This window comes from Quercus robur, chromosome 11 (genome assembly GCF_932294415.1).
Source record: "Quercus robur chromosome 11, dhQueRobu3.1, whole genome shotgun sequence".
Lineage (NCBI taxonomy): Eukaryota > Viridiplantae > Streptophyta > Magnoliopsida > Fagales > Fagaceae > Quercus > Quercus robur.
In genome coordinates, this window is record NC_065544.1 from 44414038 (window position 1) to 44436137 (window position 22100).

The 22100-nt window shown below is 33.3% G+C and overlaps 3 protein-coding genes across 4 annotated transcripts; 1 reads left to right on the forward strand and 2 right to left on the reverse strand.

Annotated features, from left to right (window-relative positions):
- Positions 1–85: 85 nt before the first annotated feature.
- LOC126705996 (uncharacterized) lies at positions 86–7112 on the forward strand. The gene is made up of 8 exons (XM_050405240.1): positions 86–654; positions 968–1028; positions 2382–2652; positions 2769–2830; positions 3727–3925; positions 4025–4121; positions 6363–6445; positions 6688–7112. The coding sequence occupies exons 2-8, from the start codon at positions 981–983 to the stop codon at positions 6693–6695; spliced, it is 768 nt and encodes a 255-aa protein (XP_050261197.1). The 5' UTR covers positions 86–654; positions 968–980; the 3' UTR covers positions 6696–7112.
- Positions 7113–7800: 688 nt separating this feature from the next.
- Positions 7801–10986, reverse strand: LOC126706450 (BURP domain-containing protein 9-like). 2 transcript variants are annotated; one of them, XM_050405926.1, is made up of 6 exons: positions 10844–10986; positions 10440–10730; positions 9858–10127; positions 9404–9613; positions 9124–9318; positions 7801–9038 (listed from the first exon to the last, which is right to left on the reverse strand). In XM_050405926.1, exons 1-6 carry the CDS (start codon positions 10895–10897, stop codon positions 8067–8069), a joined length of 1992 nt encoding a protein of 663 aa, XP_050261883.1. In that variant the 5' UTR covers positions 10898–10986; the 3' UTR covers positions 7801–8066. The 2 variants fall into 2 exon arrangements, with proteins under 2 accessions (XP_050261883.1, XP_050261884.1); XM_050405927.1 differs by lacking the exon at positions 9124–9318.
- LOC126706451 (BURP domain-containing protein BNM2A-like) lies at positions 7801–21568 on the reverse strand. The gene is made up of 4 exons (XM_050405928.1): positions 21422–21568; positions 21166–21300; positions 19315–20146; positions 7801–8062 (listed from the first exon to the last, which is right to left on the reverse strand). The coding sequence occupies exons 1-3, from the start codon at positions 21473–21475 to the stop codon at positions 19319–19321; spliced, it is 1017 nt and encodes a 338-aa protein (XP_050261885.1). The 5' UTR covers positions 21476–21568; the 3' UTR covers positions 7801–8062; positions 19315–19318.
- Positions 21569–22100: the final 532 nt, after the last annotated feature.

Genomic DNA, 22100 nt, shown 5'->3' on the forward strand with positions numbered 1-22100 from the left:
TTACCCTTAAAAAATTTCAGCCCGCCCACTGTTTTGGTAAGTCTGAGTAAACCCAAACTAAAATCAAAATTTTTTTGGGGTCCGAATGTAGGCTATTATAGGTGTACCTTTACTTCTCTGTTGGGATTGCTTCTGCTTCTTTTCCTATCGATAATTTCTACGAGTGTCCTCAGTTGTGCATTTATTTATTTGTGGTACTAGATTTTTTTTTTGGGTTGGTTTATGTATCTATTTTTTTCTTTTTTGAGAAAAAAATTGTGCCTAAAAAGACTTGCTGAGCCAAAATATGGTCCCAGTGTGAATTATGAACCACAGCTAAATGCTTTACACGTGGTCGTGTCAGAGGAACAACCTTACAACTAGCACTAGGTACTGAACTAGAAGTCTGGAACTGAACTGAGACTTCTAAGTTTACACACACCCTCTGAGCTTGAGCCCCCGTCTATAGGGACTAGGGAGTTTCTCTTTGTCCTCAAATATAATATTTGTGTGTGTGTATATATCTATATACACACACACAAGAGACTCTTGTGTATGAGCAAATTTGTAGGATTTAGATTCGGTGATACAGTCAAAACAAAAAAGAAAAGAAAAACATTGAATATCGTAGTAACTCTGTCTGCCTCACCAAACTGAGTGAGAGGTTTCACAAAGGTACTCAATTTTTCCATAATTTTTCTTGTTCCTTTTCAATTTTAGTGCATTTGTTTTATTGGGTATTTTGTGTTTCAGTCTTTCTGATTGTTTTGGATATAGAATTTGCTTGTTATCTTCATGGGCACATTTAAAAAATTTTCTCTTTATATTTTTGTTTTATTTAATCAATAAATTATATATTTTTTTTGGTGCAGATAGTTTTCTTTAAATCCTTCGTGAATTATCTTTTTGCTTATGGTTTCTTTTCGCAAGTTTGTTCATTTACTATCTGGGAATTTGAGTTTGATGGTTTATTTTGATTTTCTTATAGAGGTTTCAGACAAATGAATATCAGAGAAGAAATGCAGAAGGCTAACCGTTTGATTGCTCAGGTAATAGGCTAAGAGCGTTAGCTTCTTGTTTAATGTTATTTGTTTGTTGGGTAATTTTTTTTAATTATTTTTTAATTGAGTTAAAGTTTTGCTATCATATTAATGCGTGCTTGCAGTCCAATTGCTGGAATTCATACCGAGTCCAAATAGAAATGTATCTTTACCATTTTGTTGAGTTTGCGTGTGTGGCAGCCTTTAACGTATATAAGATGTTTTTCATGTTGGATTTTAGGCTTGTTTATGGATGTTAGTTAGCTGGAAAACTGACAGCATGGAGTGTGGACCTCTATTGCAAGTGAATTTATTTTTATGTTTCTGTGTAAGTTTGTAGCAGTCTTTAGAACTGATTCATGGATAGACAGCAACAAATTATTCCGTATAATAGGGGATCATTATTGAAAGTGATGAATAAAAATATGAAGAAGTTTATTCCTATAGTATTCAAGATATTTGTACACCTATTTTTGTAATAGTTTCATTTCTTTCAGCATAGAAGAGAAAATGGGATTAATCCTGTGATACCCAATTTGATTGATTGTGTGATGTGTATGGATGTGTGTGAGTGTGTGATGAGTCCCATATCGGGTATTTATTAGGTAGATTTGGGCTTTATTAACAACTACAAGAAGTCTCAATTATGACTAGTCCTTTTGAAGTATAGCGCAGATGTGGCTAGCGCTTTTTCTTGGGTCGTTACTTATGGTATCAGAGCTAGCCCGGTAATCCCGTGTGGGCTTAGAGACACTACCCACAAAGTGGGCCCTAACGAGGACGTTAAAGACTTAAATGAGAGAGATTGTGATGCCCCAATTTTGATTGATTGTATGATGTGTGTGGGTGTGTGATAAGTCCTTTTGAGGTATGACGCAGATGTGGCTAGCGTTTTTCCTTGGGTCATTACAAATCTAAACTATAATGCAAAGTGGAATTGCTTGCATCTAGCATGAAAACATAGTAAAATCAAACAACACATCCGAGAGAACATTCAGCAAGGGCGTAGTCTGAGAAATGGTTGATTGGGAAGGGTATATATAGCAGCCATCTGACTGTCTTTAAGTTGTAGGTTGTGTTAATAATATGGTGTCTGTTATATAGTAGTATTCCTTCATCATGATATTATGGTAGCACATAAGCTCGTATTTTGCTCCATCAAAGCAAGCTCTTTTTGTTTGATTGAGAAATATTTTATAAGGTTTTGAGAATCTGAAAGGGTGACTGTATGTGCTTGTTAAGAGTTTATTGATTGTTATAGTGTTTATGGATAAACATTGCTGATTAGCATCCATTATCATGTCATGTGTGCTCCTTTAAACTTAAATACAATGTTCATTCTGGTTTTTAAGGTTGGTGCAGATTGGCAATTTTGGGCTTCAACTTGTGTGGTTTATTCTGCATCTTAGTGTCAGCACATGGTACTTTCTGCTGGAAATAGCTCACGCAGTTGAAAGTTATTTCATCTCTAGTGGGCTAATGAAGAGCTACAAAGCCCTTAATTTAGGCAAGCTTCAGTACCTGGCCATTGTGGTAGGAAGTGAAGAAGCTTACCAAACTTCGAAGGTCAGTGAACTTCTACAGTGGCTGGAAGCTATTGGCGTGAAGCATGTGTGCCTCTATGATATGGAAGGTGAGGATGTGTGGGTTCAACAGTGGTGGAAGTTCTATAATTGCTCTCTAATAATGTCTACGTGTGTGTAATTCTTGTTATCTAAATGATGTTTTTTGAACATTTTGATGTCATAGGAGTATTAAAGAGATCAAAAGAAGCTATATTGGAAAAAATGAGCAATGCAACAGTATTTCAGGTATTATGTTCTTTTTTTACAGTAAAGTTACACTCATATCCCCCGTTTATGACCATTTATTGATAAAGGTAACTTACAAATGGAGAGGAGAGGCATTCAGCTAATATGTTATCATTATCAGTACATGACTATGAGTGTATTTGAAACCAATCTTTATACTGTATCAGGAAATTGGGTTTTCTTGTCATATAAAACTTTCTATTACAGAATTAATGTGGGTAAAACAAATAGTGTGTTAGGATGAACTTGATATTAGTCTTTATATGCAAAAATCTTGATGTGCATGGGTGGGTGGGTGTACACAGATTTGGTGCTTCTATCTGTATTTGTTAAACTATTAATGGCTTTGGTCTATTTGATTTGAAGCTTTCTTTCTTTCTTTCAGACTCTGTTTGAGTGGGCAAACATACTTTGGGTGTTTATACTTTTGATTCTTTGCATGATTTCCTTGATTTTTGTACTTTCACTGCTAGGTACTTTAGATTTTCTGCTGCTTCCTTAGCACACTGCCTGTGTGCCTTGATTTTCATTGTTTTTCTTCTTTTATATCTCAATGAAGTTATTTACTTGTATAAAAAAAAAAGACTTTTGTCTGTTCCTTTGAATATGTTTATAAAAAAATTGCCCTTTTTTTGTGGCTAATTAATATAAGATGCTCAACTTTATTTGGATAATCCACAATTGAAATTTAGGCCAATGGGTTCTAGCTCAAACGGCACCTCCTTCCCTTGTAAGAGCAAGTTGAAGGGTGAGGTTGTGGGTTTAAGTCCTACCATACATGTATGCAACTTACCAAATAGAAAAAAATTATCAACTACAATTGGCATTATACCATTGGTATGTCCGAAAGGCCACCAGAGTTCTTACTTACCAAATTTAACATTTATTGTGCGCAGGAAGCTGATGAAAATGATAAGCTACTTGACCAAAAACATATGATGCTAGAATTTGCGTCATTCTCTGATGGAAAAGAAGCAGTAGCAAAAGCAGCTAACTTACTTTTTGCAAAGTATTTGACATCAAATAATTCTAGTGAAGATCAGGAAGGGGAAATTTTTACGGAACCTCACATGACTGAGTCACTAAGAGCTGTTGGTTTGTTTTAATTTTCAGTTATGCTAAATGGTTTTGAGAATTTATTTTGTTTCCATTTTAATGTATGACCTTTGGGTATTTATGTTCATGTGCTATCAGGAAGTGGAGGGCCAGAACCTGATCTCCTATTAGTATATGGACCTGCAAGATGTCACCAAGGTTTCCCTGCATGGAGGATACGATATACTGAGATTGTGTGAGTATTCTTTCTTGTTATAATGTAGTTTACCGTAAATACTTGGTGCTTTGGGAAGCTTATGTTAATCGGCCATTAAAAGTGGAAAACTCAGTGACTCATTAAATCAGACAGCTTGTCCAAAGCTGAAGAAAAAATATTCAGCATTAGGTTATTTTGGTTCTATATGTTTCTGTGGGGGTTCATTTGGAGATTTACTGCTTATATGTTTCAGCTCAATACTCATAGGAAACAATAAAAAAGGTGAAATGGAGTCTGTATAAGGAGCAGTCTGGACTTCTTTTAATGGCAGCCTTTTCTAAGTATTTTTTCTTTCCATTTGGTCAATGGAGGAATGTTTGAATGTTTCTTGCTGAGCACAAGGAGTAGCTATGCATAACCTTAATTGTTTCAGCTTACAAGAGATGTATCTTTATGTCCATTTTGCTAGGAATGGTTTTTAGATAAACAAAGGGGTCTTGGAAGTTACTGTAAACCTGGGAGTGGATCTTGGAAGGTTTTACTAAAACATCTGCACAAAAGATGTGTGAAATTTTATTTATTTATTTATTTATTTTTTGGGGGGGGGGGGGGTGTGGGTTGCGGGGGGTCAATATCGTTTTTAATTCCCAGACGGCCAGAAGAACTCTCTGTTTGCAATATTAGTGGCCAATGTGTTCCCCGTTTTCTTATCTAGGCAGTAAGTGTTGATGTAGTCCAAAGTGGACAATAAAGTCCACAGAATTATTTCTGAGAGTTCTTTTTTAATTAGCATGATCTTTACTAACACTTTATTGACTGCCTGAGAGGCTCAGAAACAGAAACTCAACAACTACCATTTTCTCCCAAGGACTTGAGTTCAAATTTCATACATGAATATTCGACAATTATTTTTCATATTTTTGCTCTGCTTGGGTTGGTTATATGTGGGAGACTTCCAAGATACCAAATACAATAGCCATTTTTTTTATATTTTTTATTATAGAGTTTGCATCTTTTATCTTCCTAGTTCTTTCTTTCTAGCTTTGATCAACAAGTCCCTGGAGATTTGGCATTGTTTGGTTTTCATTGGAATCAGTACTTTCTTGCTTTAGAAAGCAACAGAAGCAGAAAACTACTTTTTGGTTATGCCTAGGAAAAAGTAATTTTCTAAAAATCAAAAAGGAAAAATATGATTTTAAGCAGGAATAGAAGTAATTGTCTTCAAAAGGAAATATTATATCATGGAAGGCATAGAGAAACATGTGAAAGTCTTTAACTTCATTTTCTTAGAAGTGTATTAGCTTATCTTGAATGTGTCATTACGATCTGTTAAAATGGCTTGAATTGTAATGTCGGTGGATTGACATTACAAGCAAGCATTAAATGCTATCTTGCATGAATTGTCGAAAGGCAAGATCTGACGTACAATCTTGGCAATGAATGCTTGCATGCCTATGTTAGAAAGTGTGGCTTGATCAACAAAGCCAAATAATTGCAATTCAGCAATTTCATGCATGAAGAAATACAAGGAGTTGCATTAAATGTTGTATGGACTCATGGCCGAATATATTGACATCTTTGTCAGTAGAAGTTTTGCATTATTTACATGTGCTGGAACTATTAATAATTCGGCTGGAACTTTAGCTATAAATAGAGATGGAGCAAGAGAGAGTTCTTGTGTGAGATAGAGAGATAGCAAAGAGCTTCATCTGTGTGTGTGCACCAGAGATAGGAAGCTAGTGTCTTGCAACTTTTGTCTAAATACAATAGGGTGTTCTCTATTTATTTGTGAGAGAACCAAGGGTGTATTTGGGGTTTGTGTTTGTGTGAGAGTGTCTTCAAGCTATTGTTGTAATTTCCAAAGCTATAGTGAAACTTTATTCTATCGCCTCCTGTGGACGTAGACATATTGCCAAACCATGTAAATTCCTTGTGTCATATTTTCTCCTCTCTCTCTTCTTTAACCTTGTGTAAATAGATTGTTTCATGATTTTTTCACAACACGATCCAAGATAGAGTTTCCAACAATATTTACTTGAGTATCCCAACCTGCTTCTTTGATAAAAGGAAAGCCAAACCAAAAGATTCCTTTGACATTAATATCTTCATTTGTTGCCCTATGTTTGACAAACTTATCTAGTTTCTCTTGCTTGTATTTGCTTTCTTCATTTTCTGATCAGGGAGTTATGGTGAACATGTGATTGAGAAACTTCTCCCTATTTGACACAGTTTCTTTCTTGGACTGATTTGGGATGCTTTTTTTTTTGGGTGTTGTTGCAGACATATGGGATCATTGAAGTCCATGAGATATGGTTCCCTAATTAAGGCTATTTATAAATTCACCATGGTGCGCCAGAACTATGGTAAGTGGCTTTTCCTGTTGATTTGCTATTGCTTTTGTTCTTGACAATATGACTGACAATTAATGGGCGAACAAAATGAAATGTGGCTTTTCCTGGATTGAATTTGTTTCCATAATACTATTATAAGGCATTTTCTTCCATCAATTGTGGTTCTTGGAATGATAATTAACAGTAAAATAAATTCATGTATTTAAGTTTTAAAGGTGGTGGTTGAATATATGTGTAATCTTTTTCTCAAACAGGTAAGTGAGCCATCACATTACGAGGTCATCGTCTAAAATAAGCCATGCAGTGATAAATGGGCAATTGAATACTGCATGGGGCAATGCGTTTGTTCACGGAGTATGAACTTCTTTTTATGCTTTAAGTGTAGGCAGATTGCATTGGCTTAATCTTTGAAGTTAGAAATAGGAAAGCCTCTCTCTCTCTCTCTCTCTCCATATGTATTTTTCTTGAACTATTGTTAAGTCACGGTTGAAAAGAAAATGATTTATTGCTTTTGGGCAGAATTTCAGGCATCTGATTTATTTGAGAAAACCACGACGTATTGAAAATGCTCCACAGAATTTTAGGCCAAAATTTTTACATTTGGGCCTAATTTCTGAGGATTTTGTGAAAAATATTTTTCTTTCTAATTTATATGTGACCTCAGTTCAATTTGAGTGAACTTGCATAACTGAGCCAATAAGCTCTAGGTCAAAGTCAGGGGACTTCCTTCTAACTCCATTCTGTGTATGTGGCTACTTCTCACAGCCTTCTAAATCCCTTTGTCAGTCGTCTTTGATTAGATGCTAGTATGCTAAATAATCGTGCACCTCCTTTTAGTTCCATATCGTGTTATGAGGCATTGAGGCTTGTTCTTCTTTAGTTTCAAAACAAATTCTTGCCCATCAAAAATAATAAAATTATAAGAAATTTGCAATAACCAGAAGTGTTTTTTGTCCTTTGATGAAATGAATGTTCAAAGTATTGGATTTTTATTTTTGAATTATTCAAAAGCAATTAGTGAAGAGTTAGATTTTGGTACAATGGTAAGTACCCTCTATCCAAATGATTTATCACAAATTCAAGTTTAAGAATCAGTCCCAGTAAAAGTTAAGGATAAGGCTATATACCAACAACTTTTCCAAGATCTTGTAAAAGTGAGTATTATGCAGACATTTTTTAAAAGCATTTAGTGTTGATGGTGTATGTAAGAAATTATTGTAATTTACGATTCATGCGATCACTGTGGCATGACAATGTGGGAAACATTTTTATTGGGATGATCTTACCAAAATTCTTTCTTACTAGGAATTGCATGGCAATATGAAGGGAAGGGTTTTAACTCTAAGATTCGATTCTTACCAACTAACTGAAAGGAAAACACTTTGTAACTCATAAAACAAGCACCATCTTTCATACACTAATAACTGCGACCAAAGTCCAACCCTTTGTACATAAAGGGCACCTCGGCTAAGTTCTGAAGTACGCGTGATCTTCCTCACATAAAACATACAGACAAGAAACTAGAAATTAAGCACCAATACAAGCAGAAACACAATGTCCACTATATTACAAGAACTCTCTGATTGACCTTTATTTAACATCTACACAATAGAAAGGCAACAGAGCTACCTCTTTAGATAGAGGCTGTTGTTGTTGATGGAACCCAAACAAGATGATATTTTGGGAGGAAATGGCATACTGGAGATGAGCCAGGCTTGACACCAAGTTGGCGAAATAGAATGTGGTTAGGGTCCCAATCAGAAGTGTCCATGTGGCAAACAGCAACAGCTTCCACCTTATGTCCATTCTCACCACCAAGTAAAACCTTGAAAATCTTGGTATTCTCTATGAAGTGGCAGAAGAAAATCTTGTAAGGGTAAGGCAAAGGATGACAAGCAACCCATTTAGGAGCATAAAGTTCCTTTGAAACTCTTAAAACATCATAATTCTGTGTCAAGGAAGTTGACATTGTGGGGTGTTTAGTTGTCAGAACATTCAGGTTAGCCCATAAGCCCGTGATGCTATGCACAAAATCAAGCATGGACTCTAAAGAGGTAGCACAGAGCTTGGTCTCCCCTGTGATGGGTGTAGCTTCACACTGTTGGAGTGTGTCTTCCATTGCTCTGGCATTGGGAGAATCTATAGGGATTGAGAAGAGTTGAAGGACGTTTGGGAGTTGGGGCATGGAGAAAGGAATGGAATCAGCTTCTTCCCTGGGCAAGAACTCAGAAAGTTCTTGTATGGGAAAGTAAAGTGGCATTATATTCCCTACAAACAAATCATCCATGGTGAAAAAGCCTGACTTGAATGCTCCCAAATGATCCATGTGAGATGATGGCTTTGGTTTCATATTATTTTCATGCTCGATCACTGATGATTTAGAGTCTTCTCTATCGCCGAATGAAGTTATGTAATTTGACTCCTTCACCTCTTGCTTATTTCTATAGCCAGCTATGTAAGGTTGATCTGACTCTTGGATTGGAGATTCCTTTGCTTCTTGCCTAGTTCTATACTGAGCCATGTAATTGTCCTTTGCATCTTTTCTGTACCCAGCTAGGTAAGGTTGGTCCATCTCTTTCTGGTTAGTTACATCCTCCACTCCATCCTACAAACAAAAACTCAAAGATTAATATGTCCATACTGTTAAACAAGATTTTAATTGAGATCAACTTTAAGAAACAAAGACTAACATGCTCTTGGTGATCCATCCTAGAGTTTTTCGAGGCATCTCCATATTGAGTTATGTTGCTATTGAGTTTGTAATTGTCTTTTGCATCTTCTTTGGTTCCATAAGAAGTTAAGTAATTTGCTTCCTTATTTCTGTTATACCCAGCTATGTAAGGTTGGTCCATCTCTTTCTGGTTAGTTACATCCTCCACTCCATCCTACAAACAAAAACTCAAAGATTAATGTGTCCATACTATTAAACAAGATTTCAATTGAGATCAACTTTAAGAGACAAAGACTAACATGCTTTTTGTGCTCCATCCCAGAGTTTTTTGAGGCCTCTTTAGTCCTATATTTAGATATGTAACTATCTTTTGTAGCTTGGCTATTATATGAAGTTATGTAATTTGCTTCCCTGTTTTTGTTATACCCAGCTATGTAAGGTCGGTCCATCTCTTTCTGGTTTTCCACCTTCCCTTGTTTTAAGTGATTAGCTACTTCCTCCACCTCACCCTACAAACAAAAAGTCAAAGATTAATGTGTCCGGACCGTCAACTTTAGGAAAATGCTAAAGTTACAGTCCATTTTACTACAAAATGCTTACAAATTGATGTGTCAAATAAATGATTGTTTAAATTACATTTTTTTGTAATTGGTAACACATTAGTTTGTAAGATTTATGTAGTAAAATTTATAATATCCTTAATATCACTCTTAAGAAAATGTAGAATTTCAAGTTTAAAAATCAAAGACTAACATGCTTTTCGTGCTTCATTCTAGAGTTCTTTGAAGCATCTTTAGTACCATATTGAGTTACATAACCATCTTTCGCATCTCGCTTAGTGTATGCAGTTATGTAATTGTCTTTTGCATCTTTTCTGGTTTCATAAGCAGTTATGTAACTGTCTTTGGCATCTTGTTTAGAGCCGTAACTGTAAGCAGCTGCATAACCACCAACATAACCTAAATTTTTTGCATCCTTCAAGTGTTGCTTAGGTACATGCTTCCTTCCATTAGCATGGTCGCACTGCAGATAAAAACTCAAATATCAATATGGCCACATTGCAGACAAGGCTCCAACAATTAATTTCAATAAAAAGTAGATGTTTGTTTTTTTAACACATTTTCTTCGTAATTTGTTAAGTTGACAAATTATGATTGTAGAAACATCACTTTTACATGGGTCTATTATTGACTCCGCTTTTATTATGCTCCAATCATAACATATCATGTCAGTAGTTGCAAAACTGTTGTGAAAATTTGTGTTCCTAAACTTACTGGAAACAAAAAAAAAAAAGAAAAGATAAGCAATAGGTGTAAGCTTTTCAAAAACACTAACATGCTTTTTGTGCTCCATCTCAGAGTCTTTGGAGGCTTCTTTGGTACCATAAGCAGTTTTGTAACTGTCTTTTGCATCTTGTTTAGAGCTGTAACTGTAAGCAGCTGCATAACCACCTTGTGCTACATAACCTGACTTTTTAGCATCTGTAGTTCTGTACGCAGTTGTGTAATCTGACTCTTTGGTGCCTGATGTAGTTTCATGGCTAGCTGAGTCAGGTTGGTCTGTCATCTCCACTTGTTTCCAGTCTTGTTTAGCTACAATATCCCTTGCTCCATTGCCATGGTCACACTGCAAACAAATAAATGCAAAGATCAAACTTAAGAAATGTTGAACTTTCATGTAAAATTTAGCTCTAGATATTGTGTGAACACTAAATGCTTTAATGAGAAGGATTGAATTACCATTAAGAACAAAAGATGAAAGAAGAGGATCCAATATGTTAATCGAAGAGCCATAGTTCTTACAACTTACACTCCTGTCTAGTGTGTGAGTGACTGAGACTTCAAGAACTATGCTACATTTTATAGCCATGAAGGCCTTCTTAGTTGAATAAAATAAATCTTCTCAGTGAGAGATGAGGATTTCATTGACTTGGGTTGGGTCTTATGTGAGGAGGTGCCATCTGAGCTTGAATTCTTCATAGATTTCATCTTTTGATATTGAAAAATGCTAAATACTATATTCTTTACTACACAATCATTATAACTAATAATGCGACAGTGAAGGTGATTAGTGAATTTTAAAAACATAATAAATAAATGTCTAAATCACATTTTTTGTAATTGGTGTTTCGTTAGTTTGTAAAGGTTACATAGTAGAATTTGTGATACTCCTTACATTATGATATTATCCACTTGGCTAGATAAGCCAATAATTAATTGCTACAAACAATAATGACAATACCAAGAAATTGAGACGACTTTTTTTTTTTTTGATGGGAAAGAAAATGAGACGACTTAAAGTGAATATAAGAAGGGTACTAATATTAACCGAAGGCATATACTCATTCAAAAAAAGAAGAGGAAGAAGAAAAGATTATTGCCTCTTTTCATTTTTGAAAAAAAAAAAAAATACAAAATGACCCTGAAATTTAGATCAAGTTTAGAAATAACAAGTCCTTGAACTTTGATAAATGTCTAAATTGATAATTATTTTATTTTTGTCAAAAATTCATGTAATTTTTAAAATAACTTTTTCAATAAATAGTAGTTTTAAATGAATACTTGCTCTTCATGTGATGTTTTTACCATCCAATCCATGGAAACATAATAATCGATTTAGACATTTCTTAAAGTTTAAAGACTTACTATTTCAAATTAAAATCAAGGAGATCAATTTAATTTTGACCCAAATTTCGGGAGGGGGTGTATTTTTGTATTTTCACCTTTTTAATAACTATTCTTTAGAATGAAGCATTTCACAAACTCTATCTCACAATTTATTGAAGGAGTGGCTCAAATTGGAATCAAAATTTACAATTTCATATGTATGTACAAAAATGTTTGCCCTAAAAAGTAGTGCTGCATAAGTTAATAAATTAGTTTTTTTTAGTAAGAATTAATTACTCAAAATTCATCTTAAAATTTATATATATATATATATATATATATACACACACACATACAAGAATAATTAATCTAACAAATTCTATCACACAATTTATTGAAAGAAATTGACTAAAATTGACTTCAAATTTATTATTTTATATGTATTTACAGAAATGTTTGCCCTAAAGAAATCACGCTGCATGAGTTAATAGTTCAGTTTCCCAGTAATAACTAATAACTATGGATTGTTTAAAATTCATCTTTAAAGTAATCACACACACATATATATATATATATATATATATAGACAAAGTCAATCTCAATCCCAAAGGAGGAGTTGGTGGGTCGAACTCAAGCTCATCTCTTTAGGAGGAGTCGGAGGCACAGGCACCACTAAGAAAAAAGTCTTAGACAAATTCATCATGGTGTCACTTGAAGAAACAGTGCTAGTATTTAGTAAAAAAGAAGAAGTAACAGTACTAGTATATATTTATGTAATGTGTTATCTATCAATTAATTATAGATTCATGAGATTCTAAAGAGTTGATTTAGTAGTTTTTAGGACCTCATAAGATCAATGAGGTTATGAGTTCAAAACTCTTAACTAGCATCTTGAGGGCATTCTCAACTCCCAAGGGATTAGTCTTTGTAATTTGCTTATCAGGGGACTATATAGTACACAGCTATGAAAGTAGTTAGGTATTCAAAGAATTTTGGACACTCACACTAAAAAAATGTAAACTTCCTAGTTCCTACAGTTTTTTTTTTTTTTTTGGTAAATTTAAACTTCCTACAGTTACTATTACATAGTTGACGACACATGAAAATTCAGCAACTATTTGTTTTATTAAAAAAAGATATGAAAGATTTGACATTACATATTATGAATTTGACTATGTAACTAATTTGCACAAAGCACAATACCATTAATGAATTTTAAATATCGAGTGCACTATGAGTGCACACCACAACAATAAAGATAATTATTAATAATGTGTAACTACCACAAATAGTCGTATCAATTATTTGAGGAAGTTATGAAATTAAAGTAAAAGATAGTACTTATAAGTTATAACTTATAACATTCTAACGGTTCCTTTGCGTATTTGGATGGAGGATGTTCCACCAACTGTTTTGAATTTTGTAACCAAAGATTTGCCTATTGAATAAATTATCCCCAGTTGGGGGGAATTCTCTTTAAAAAAAAAGTTATAACATGTACATTATCCTACAATCTAGAATCAAATATAGAATAATCTACTCTAGGGAAGAATATATTTTTTTTCTAGGTTTTGTCCGAGTTTAACTCTCTTACTTATTCAACACACAGGAAAACATTTAATTGATAATTTCATAATGCCAATGCATGGGTATAATCAACCAGAAAGTTTACTCAACATGAAAAATGCTAGAATTACAAATTATTTTATAATTTTTTTTTTACAAACTGCAAATATGATAAGTGGTTATTGGTAAGTAAAAATGTGATGTTAGTAACGGGCTTATATGAGAACTAGTAAGAATTGACAACATCAACTATTTGTAAAATATTGTAAAATAATTTGTAACTATAACCTACAAAACATTAGAATATACGATGAGATTCTTCCTAGATTTTGTGGTTGCACATGGGTTGATGATAATGATTTTTTGGATAATTGATTAAAATATTAAACCATATATAGTGTGTTGCATAAGTAAAATATAATTATATTAGAGCATCCACACTAAATGTGGTAAATGTGCCAAATGCCAAATATTTGGCACATTTACCACACCAACCACCAAAAACCATCTTTATCAGATATTCCAAATGCCATAATTTTTGCAACATATGAACAGTGCCGTTGTATATTTGCCACTATACGGACGAAAATGGTATACTGATTAATATTTTTTTATTCTCTTCTCTCTCTCCTCTCTCTTTAGTTAATTCTTTTCTCTTCTCTCTCACCTCTGTTCTCTCTCACTGATTCTCTTCTCTCTCTCACCTCTGTTATCGCCGATCCATCATCGCTGATCGTCATCGTCGATCCATCATCGCTGATCGTCATCGTCGATCCATCATCGCCGATCTCTCACCGGTTGCATTTTGCATCGTCATCGCCGATCTCTTCGGGCATCGTCATCGGGATCAACGTGGGTATCGACGTTGAGGTGAGATCGGTGTATTTGTCACGATTGTGGGCATCGACGCTGAGATCTTGATCTTGGGCATCGACGTTGAGGTGAGGTGAGATCTTGATCGTGGCTCGCCGGTGCTAGTGGGTTTGAGTTGATCGGAGTGTTTTCTGGGTTTGATTTGAGTTGATCGGGGTGTTTTCTGGGTTTGAGTTGATCGAAGTGCTAATGGGCATCGACATTGAGTTGATCAAGATCTTGATCGTGGGTTGAGGTGAGGTGAGATCTTGATCGGAGTGTTTTCTGGGTTTGAGTTACTGTGCTAGCGGGTGTTGCTCTATTTTTAATGGGTTTTGTGGTGGGTTGTTGATGACGGTGGTTGTAGTGGTGGTTTTGTTTTTAGTTTTTTGTTTTGCAATGGATTGTGGCTGCCATGGTGGTGGTGGCGGCGGCGGCAGCAGTGTTGTGATTGTTATTTATTGTGTTAGATATATTATTTTAATGTGTAGAAAATATTATTTTAATGTGTAGAAAATATTATTTTAATGTATAGAATTAAATGATAAAATATATGATAAATGCGATGTTATAAAATGATGTGGTAAAATAATAAAGTAAGTTTTTGGTGTGGCAAAATGACATTTTTTTTACAACATTTGGATGCTCTTAAATATCATGTTTCACGAGCTTCATTCTTGACCTTTAAAGCAATTGATGTTTGTTTTGTCGTTTTTAAGTTTGTTGACTATTTCTCAATATGGATGTGTTTGAACTTTAAAACTCATCGAGTCAACTTGACACTCTCAAATTGAATTTAGCAACAGTACATACCTTTAGTAATTTTTATGGCTTAATTCATTTCATCATCAAAATTTAATGTTTTAAAAATCTAAAATGTCTAGTGTTACTTTATTTAAAATTGACTTTTATATCTTATTTAGGGGAGTGAAATTTAAATAAAATGTTATCATATATGCTTTTAGATTGGAAAAGAAAATATTATTAAAAATTATTAATTGTATATCCATTTTTCGGTGGAATTAAGGATTTTTTTTCCTTGTAAAATTATACTCTCACCCAATGGGTTATATATCATATAGTATGCTTTTATATTCATATTCATATATATATATATATATATATATCTTTGCCATTTAAATCTTATGTTTTGTTAGCTTTCAAACCAACGACATTATTCAAATCTAAACTAATTAAATCGGGCTCTGTGCTATGTGTAGTCTCAGTGGAATGCTTAGCCATGTCAACTATTCATTTCAGTATAAACCAGTGATGATCTATAATAAAGCATTAAATATATGCATCATACTATAAGAAATAAGGTGCTATATATATATATATATATAAACATTTCCTTGTAGATGAGTTACTAGGTAGGAGGAGTGCGCCTTCAGGTACTGATACATGAAAAACAGTACCTAAAAGTGAATCTTGCAATAACACAACTTTTTTTATTTGTTTATTTGCTTGACAAACACTGAACTTCCACTAATCATAGTGTTGATCAGCTCAAACAGGCCACTCTTCTATCACGCAGCTCACTTTTGCTCATTTTCTGCTCTATTCAACTTGCTTCGTGTGATAGCCCTCAAGAGATCAGTGCCTTTTACTTAAAAATGGTGGTGAAGAAGATGATTTGGTGATGGGAAAACCTAAACTCACAATAAAAGGTTTTGTTAGTGTTGGCAGGCTATTATAAAAGATAAATCCCAGTGAATGAATGCCGATTTTTGTTTTTATTTTTTGTTGTTGGGATAATCCCATAATTATAATGGGAGATGAAGGCATTTGAATCTTGAAATATAAAGAAGTACTAGTTGAGTTAGACTCTTGGCAAACGAATGCTGAATGTTGTTCAAAATTTTTATATATTGCCTCAAAAAGCATTTTGGGGTGTAGGTTTTATTTGAAATAAACATCAATGACATCTTCTATATGATGATTGTTCTTTATCAATAAATTAATACACTAATAGGTTTTTTATGTAAATGAGGATCGAATCCGACTACAAGAGACTTTATCAATTGAGTTAACTGAAATTTTGAAAATAATTTTGTATAAAATATTGTTAAATGAAACTATAATAAGATTTTAAAATATACTATGTGGATTTTATCCACATGTGATTGAATTTCTATTTATAATATGTGGCTAAAAAAGTTGTACTCTATCCACTTGAATTTAATATAAATATATATTTATTTATTTATTTATTGTGATGAGAATTTTATTTTCAAATAACATGATTTAAACATGGGATGTTTTAATAAATTTGATCTAATTTAGGGAATTAAACTACAATGAGCGCACGAAGAAAACTTTGTAGTTATTTGCCAATATTTCCATTTTGTAGTTCTTTGCCAATGTTTCCATAATGTAGTTTGATTAAGAGCTACATGAATGATAAAACTACCTTAAATCCTCTAGCATTAAAAAATTCTTACTTTTTTAACACACTTCCAAAAAAGAAAAGAAAAAGGAAACAAATATTACAGCCATGTCTCAGTTAAACGCTGATAATATTTTTGAGAGCTTTGACTGCTGAGAAGTTGAGAGGCGTGCGCCTACAAGCACTCTTGTTTAGAAAACAACGTATGGAAGGAAATGTCAATTTGTGAAAGCATCCCAGGATCCAAAACCCCCAAATCTGCGGAGATTTAACAATGACCATTATCAAATAAATAAAGACTTTGTTTTACAATATTTAAGGTTAGTAAACTTGTAAAGTTTAAGGATTTAATGAACATAATTTTAGAAACTTGCTCCCAAAGTTCCCAAAAGACAAATAAGCATATCCAAAAGTCCAACCATTGGGCCACATGCATTTTGTTGGCCAGAATGAGAAATTAATATATACAACTTTTTTTGGAACTATGTAAATACAATTTAAGTATCAAATCCATTAAAAAATTTAATGACATGTTATAGTTTAATTTCGGTTGAATTTTAGTCTAACTTCAAAAACTTTGAATTTTTTTTCTTCATATTTTTGATTTATTTAACAGTCCGAAATTCAAAACCATGATCTTATAAGTCTAGTCCATAGGAGCTTTGACCCAATCCTTTTTCAAAAGTTAAAAAAAAAAAAAAAAAAAAAAAAAAAAAAAAAAAAAAAAAAAAATTATTCCAAGTTTTATAAATAAAAATGAATTTTTTAACCTTTAAATAATGATCTATTGCATCCTATCCCTGATTTAGCTTAAAGTAATTTTGATAATTATCCTCCATTTGGAATTTAAATTATTTGGCATTACTCATTAGGATGTGAAAGGTTGGGATTGTAAAAATTGAGTGATTTATATGATTAAATTTAAATTTTGAATATATTCCTTAAAAACTTGTGCTAAATTGTATATTTTAAATTTATTTATATGATTGAATTTAAAATTTGAATATATTCCTTAAAAACTTGTGATAAAATTATATGTTTTAAATTGAGTGATTATTATCCTCTGAATAATGTTTGGCTTCTCCATCTCTATATTTGAAGATGCAGTGTATACTGTGAGCTATGAAATCATGTGACCTGCAATTGATATAGTATGATACCAATGGTTTTGGAGAATTTCTCAAGTTTAAAAAATTGACTAGTTAACATATATATTTTTTTGGATGTTATGATAGAGATATCCAATCTGTAAGTTCATTCATGATCAAGACCCACTAAACATGAAATGAAATGTATATTCAAAGTATTGGATTTTTATTAATTTTGAATTATTCAAATGAAATTAGTGAAGAGTCGGACTTCGGTACGATGGTGGTAAGTACTATTCTCTAGTCTCTATCCAAAAGATTTATCACAAATTTAAGTTTAAGAATCAGTCTCTGTAAAAGTTAAGGATATGGTTTTATGTTTCATGCTATCATTGTGGCATGACAACGTGGGAAACATTTTTATTTGGATGATCATACCGAAATTGTAGCTTACTAGGAATAAGGCTGGCCTAACATAATTTGGAACTTAAGGCAAAAAATTGATGTGGAGCCGTTTCTATGTAAATATTAATTAAATAAAATTATTTAATACTAATTAAATTAAGACTAATTTGATGTATTAATCCAAGACCAAGTTTCCCTTTTAGCATTTTCTAATTTTTGTTTTATTCCTCGTTCATGTAATAGAGTAGCTGATGCCTTGGCTAAACAAGCTAGAATAGGTCCTGAATTTCAAGTATGGTTGGAAGACTATCCTGAGAACATAGCCCATTTGGTTATGGCTGAAGTGTCCTGGTTTTCTTTTTGGTTTCAATAAAGCCCAGCTCGGGTTTCGGGTCTGGTTTCTAAAAAAAAAAAAAATTTGATGTATTAAATATAGAAGTTGGTGAATAATACTAACTAAATAATGAATATATAGTTGAAGCATAAATTTTAACAAAAAGAGCTTTAAAAAAATTATTTTAAAAAAAATAAACTTACCTTAACTTGGATATATGACCATGCATAGTTGAGTTTGTAATCTAAATTTACAATTTTTTTTTTTTGAAAAAATTTTAGGATTTGAATTAGGTTAAACTACCAAAAGGATATTACAACATGTACACGATATAATATGATAAAGACTATGATTGATGAACTTCAATTATCTAATTAATGAGTATTTGAATTATTTTTTTATGTGATTGATGACATGTCATTTGGTAAGACTACAGTAAAAACATCCTTAGCATCACTCATTAAAAAAAATAAAAGTGCTCAATCATTTAAAATTTATTATGTATTTTTTAATAAAATTTTGGGACTTTTATGATGGGGGATGGACCCTTTTTTTCCTAGGGACTTTTTTTTTTTTTTTTGGCTGTTGTTGTTGTTGTTATGGGGCCTTAGGCCTAGACCTAAGTTACTTAAGGCTTGGGCCGGCCCTGACTAGGAACTGCATGGCAATATGGAGGGAAGGGTTTTAACTTTTAAGATTCGATTCTTATTACCAACTGAAAGAAAAGCACTTTCGTAACTCATAAAACAAGAGCCATCTTTCATACACTAGTAACTGCGATCAAAGTCCAACCCTTTGTACATAAAGGGCACCTACTTTTGTGATCTTCCTCACATGAGACATTCAGACAACAAACTAGAAATTAGGCAGCAATACAAGCAGAAACACAAGGTCCACCATATTACAAGAACTCGCTGATTGACCTTTATTCAACATTTACACAATACAGAAGCAACAGAGCTTGAGCTACCTCTTTAGATAGAGGCTGTTGTTGGTGATGGAACCCAAACAAGGTGATATTTTGCAAGGAAATGGCATACTGAAGTCGAGCCGTACTTGGGACCAAGTTCGCGGAATATAATGTGATTAGGGTCCCAACCAGAAGTGTTGTGGCAAACAGCAGCAGATTCCACCTTATGTCCATTCTCACCACCAAGTAAAACCTTGAAAATCTTGGTATTCTCTGTGAAGTGGCAGAAGAAAGTCAGATAAGGGTAAGGCAAAGGATGACAAGCAACCCATTTAGGAGCGTAAATTTCCTTTGAAACTCTCAAAACACTATAATTCTGTGTCAAGGCAGTTGACATTGTGGGGTGTACTGTAGTTGTCAGAACATTCGGGTTAGCCCATGAGCCCATGACTTTATGCACAAAATCAAGCATGGACTCTAAAGATGTAGCACAGAGCTTGATCTCCCCTGGGATGTGTGTAACTTCACATTCATGGAGTGTGGCTTCCATGGCTCTGGCACTGGGAGAATCTATAGGGACTGAGAAGAGTTGAAGGATGTTTGGGAGTTGGGCCATGGAGAAAGGAATGTAATCAGCTTCTTCTCTAGGCAAGAACTGAGGAAATTCTTTTACGGGAAAGTAAAGAGGCATTATATTCCCCACCAAAAAATCTTTTACGGGGAATAAGCCTACTGCTCCGAAGAGATGAGATGTTGACATTGGCTTCATTTTATTTTCTTGCACCATCACTGATTCTTTAGAGTACTCTTCTCCATATGCTGTTATGTAACCATCTTTTGTGACTTTCAAGTGTTGCTTAGGTACATTCTGCATTTCATTAGCATGGTCGCACTGTAGACAAAAGCTCAAATATCATTATGGCCACGTACATTGCAAACGAGACTCCAACAATTTGCTTCAATAAAGTGCAAATGTTTCTTTTTTGTCCCAATTTTTTAAGAAGATAAATTATAATTAGAGAAATATCACTTTTACATAGGTTTATAATATGTTGGGTGCACGTGGGCACCATAATCCAGTTCACAAGCAAATTCCATATATGTGCTTGTTACATGTTTTGTCCCAGAATAGTAAAGAATTCTAATTCAAATAGGATTAGGAATTAGAGGTAGTTGGCTTGCCTATAAAAACAAGGAGTTGGTACTGCATAGGGTGTGCCAAAAAAAGAAGATAAGAAAAAAAGATTTTCTTTAGTAGTGAAAAAATAATTAGTGTTGCTGTCTTCTAAATAATTATTGTAATTGATTTGATAGTAGTGAATTGATTTGGAGTTTGTCCTGTGATTTTTTCTTTCAAGAAGAAAAGTTTTTCTACATAAATATTTATGTTCTTATGTGTGATTGCTATTTTAGATTTAATGGGCATCTTCTATATATGCCAAAGTTTCAATCTTATATCATGTACCACCAATCAACTTATGACATGTGTCTCTTAATGTCACGTGGCACTTTTTTTTCTTTTTTCCAGCCCTTAGCAAAAAGAATCTTCCTCTTTCACTTTTCTTGATAATTTTTTAATCTAAGAGAGAGAGAGGAAAAAAATTGCTTATGGCTAAAATATTTGGGTACTTAGTTTTCTCACTTTGTCCTGTTAGAAATTAAAAAACATGTCATAAGTTTACTAGTGGTAAATGATGTGGGACAGGAACTTTGGGACATAGGATGCACCTTCGTCTATTATAGTATTATTGACTCCACTTTTATCTTTTAATGGTTGCACCAATAATAACATATCACTTTAATAGTTGTAAATTTGTTGTGCAAATTTTTGTCCCTAAACTACTTGGGAAAAAAAGTTAATTAAGTAGCTAAAGCTTTCAAAAAGGTGTAATATCAAACAAAAAAACTAACATGTTTTTTGTCCTCCATCTCAGAGTCTTTGGAGACTGATTTAGTTTCATGGCTAGCTGAGTCATGTTGGTCTATCATCTCCACTTGTTTCCAGTCTTGTTTTGCTACATCCCTTGCTCCATTGCCATGGTCGCACTATAAACAAACAAAACCAAAGATAAAACTTAAAAAATGTTGAACTTTCATGCGAAATTTAGCTCGAGATTAATAGGGAGCGAAAACTAAATGCTTTAATGAGAAGGCATATATGAATTACCATTAAGAACAGAAAATGAAATAAGAGCATCCAATATGCTAATCGGAGAGCCATAGTTCTTTCAGCTTACACCACTGTCTGTCTATTGTATTGAATTTGAGTGAGTGAGACTTCAAGAACTATGCTACGTTTTATAGCCATAACGGCTTCACCGCAGAAATTTAAACATAATAAATTATAATAAAACATTCTTCCATGAGAGAGAGAGAGAGATTTTAATGATGGGTTAGATCTTATGTGGGGAGGTTCCATCTGTTTATTGAAGGAAATTGACTTCAAAATTTATAATTTCATTATTTCATATATATTAACAAAAAATTTTGTCCTAAAGAAGTCATGTTGCACGCGTGGATTACAAAAATGAGTTGGATTTTTTTTTGGTTGTTTTCTTGTTTGCTGGTGCTGTGATGATTTGTACTTCACTAATCTGTTTTTCTTTTCAAATCTTTTTAATGAAATGCTCATTCATTTAATTAAAGAATTCAAAGTTGCATGAATTATTAAATTAGTTTCATAGTAAGCATAAATTGTAAGATTAATCTTTGAAATTAATCATTATATATATTTCTCAAGAAAGTCAAGCTCAATTGCAAGGGTGGATTTGGTGGGTTGGAGTTTTCTTGAATAATTAATATAATATATAGGGACATAATTTAACCCAAAATGCTTAAGCCCAATG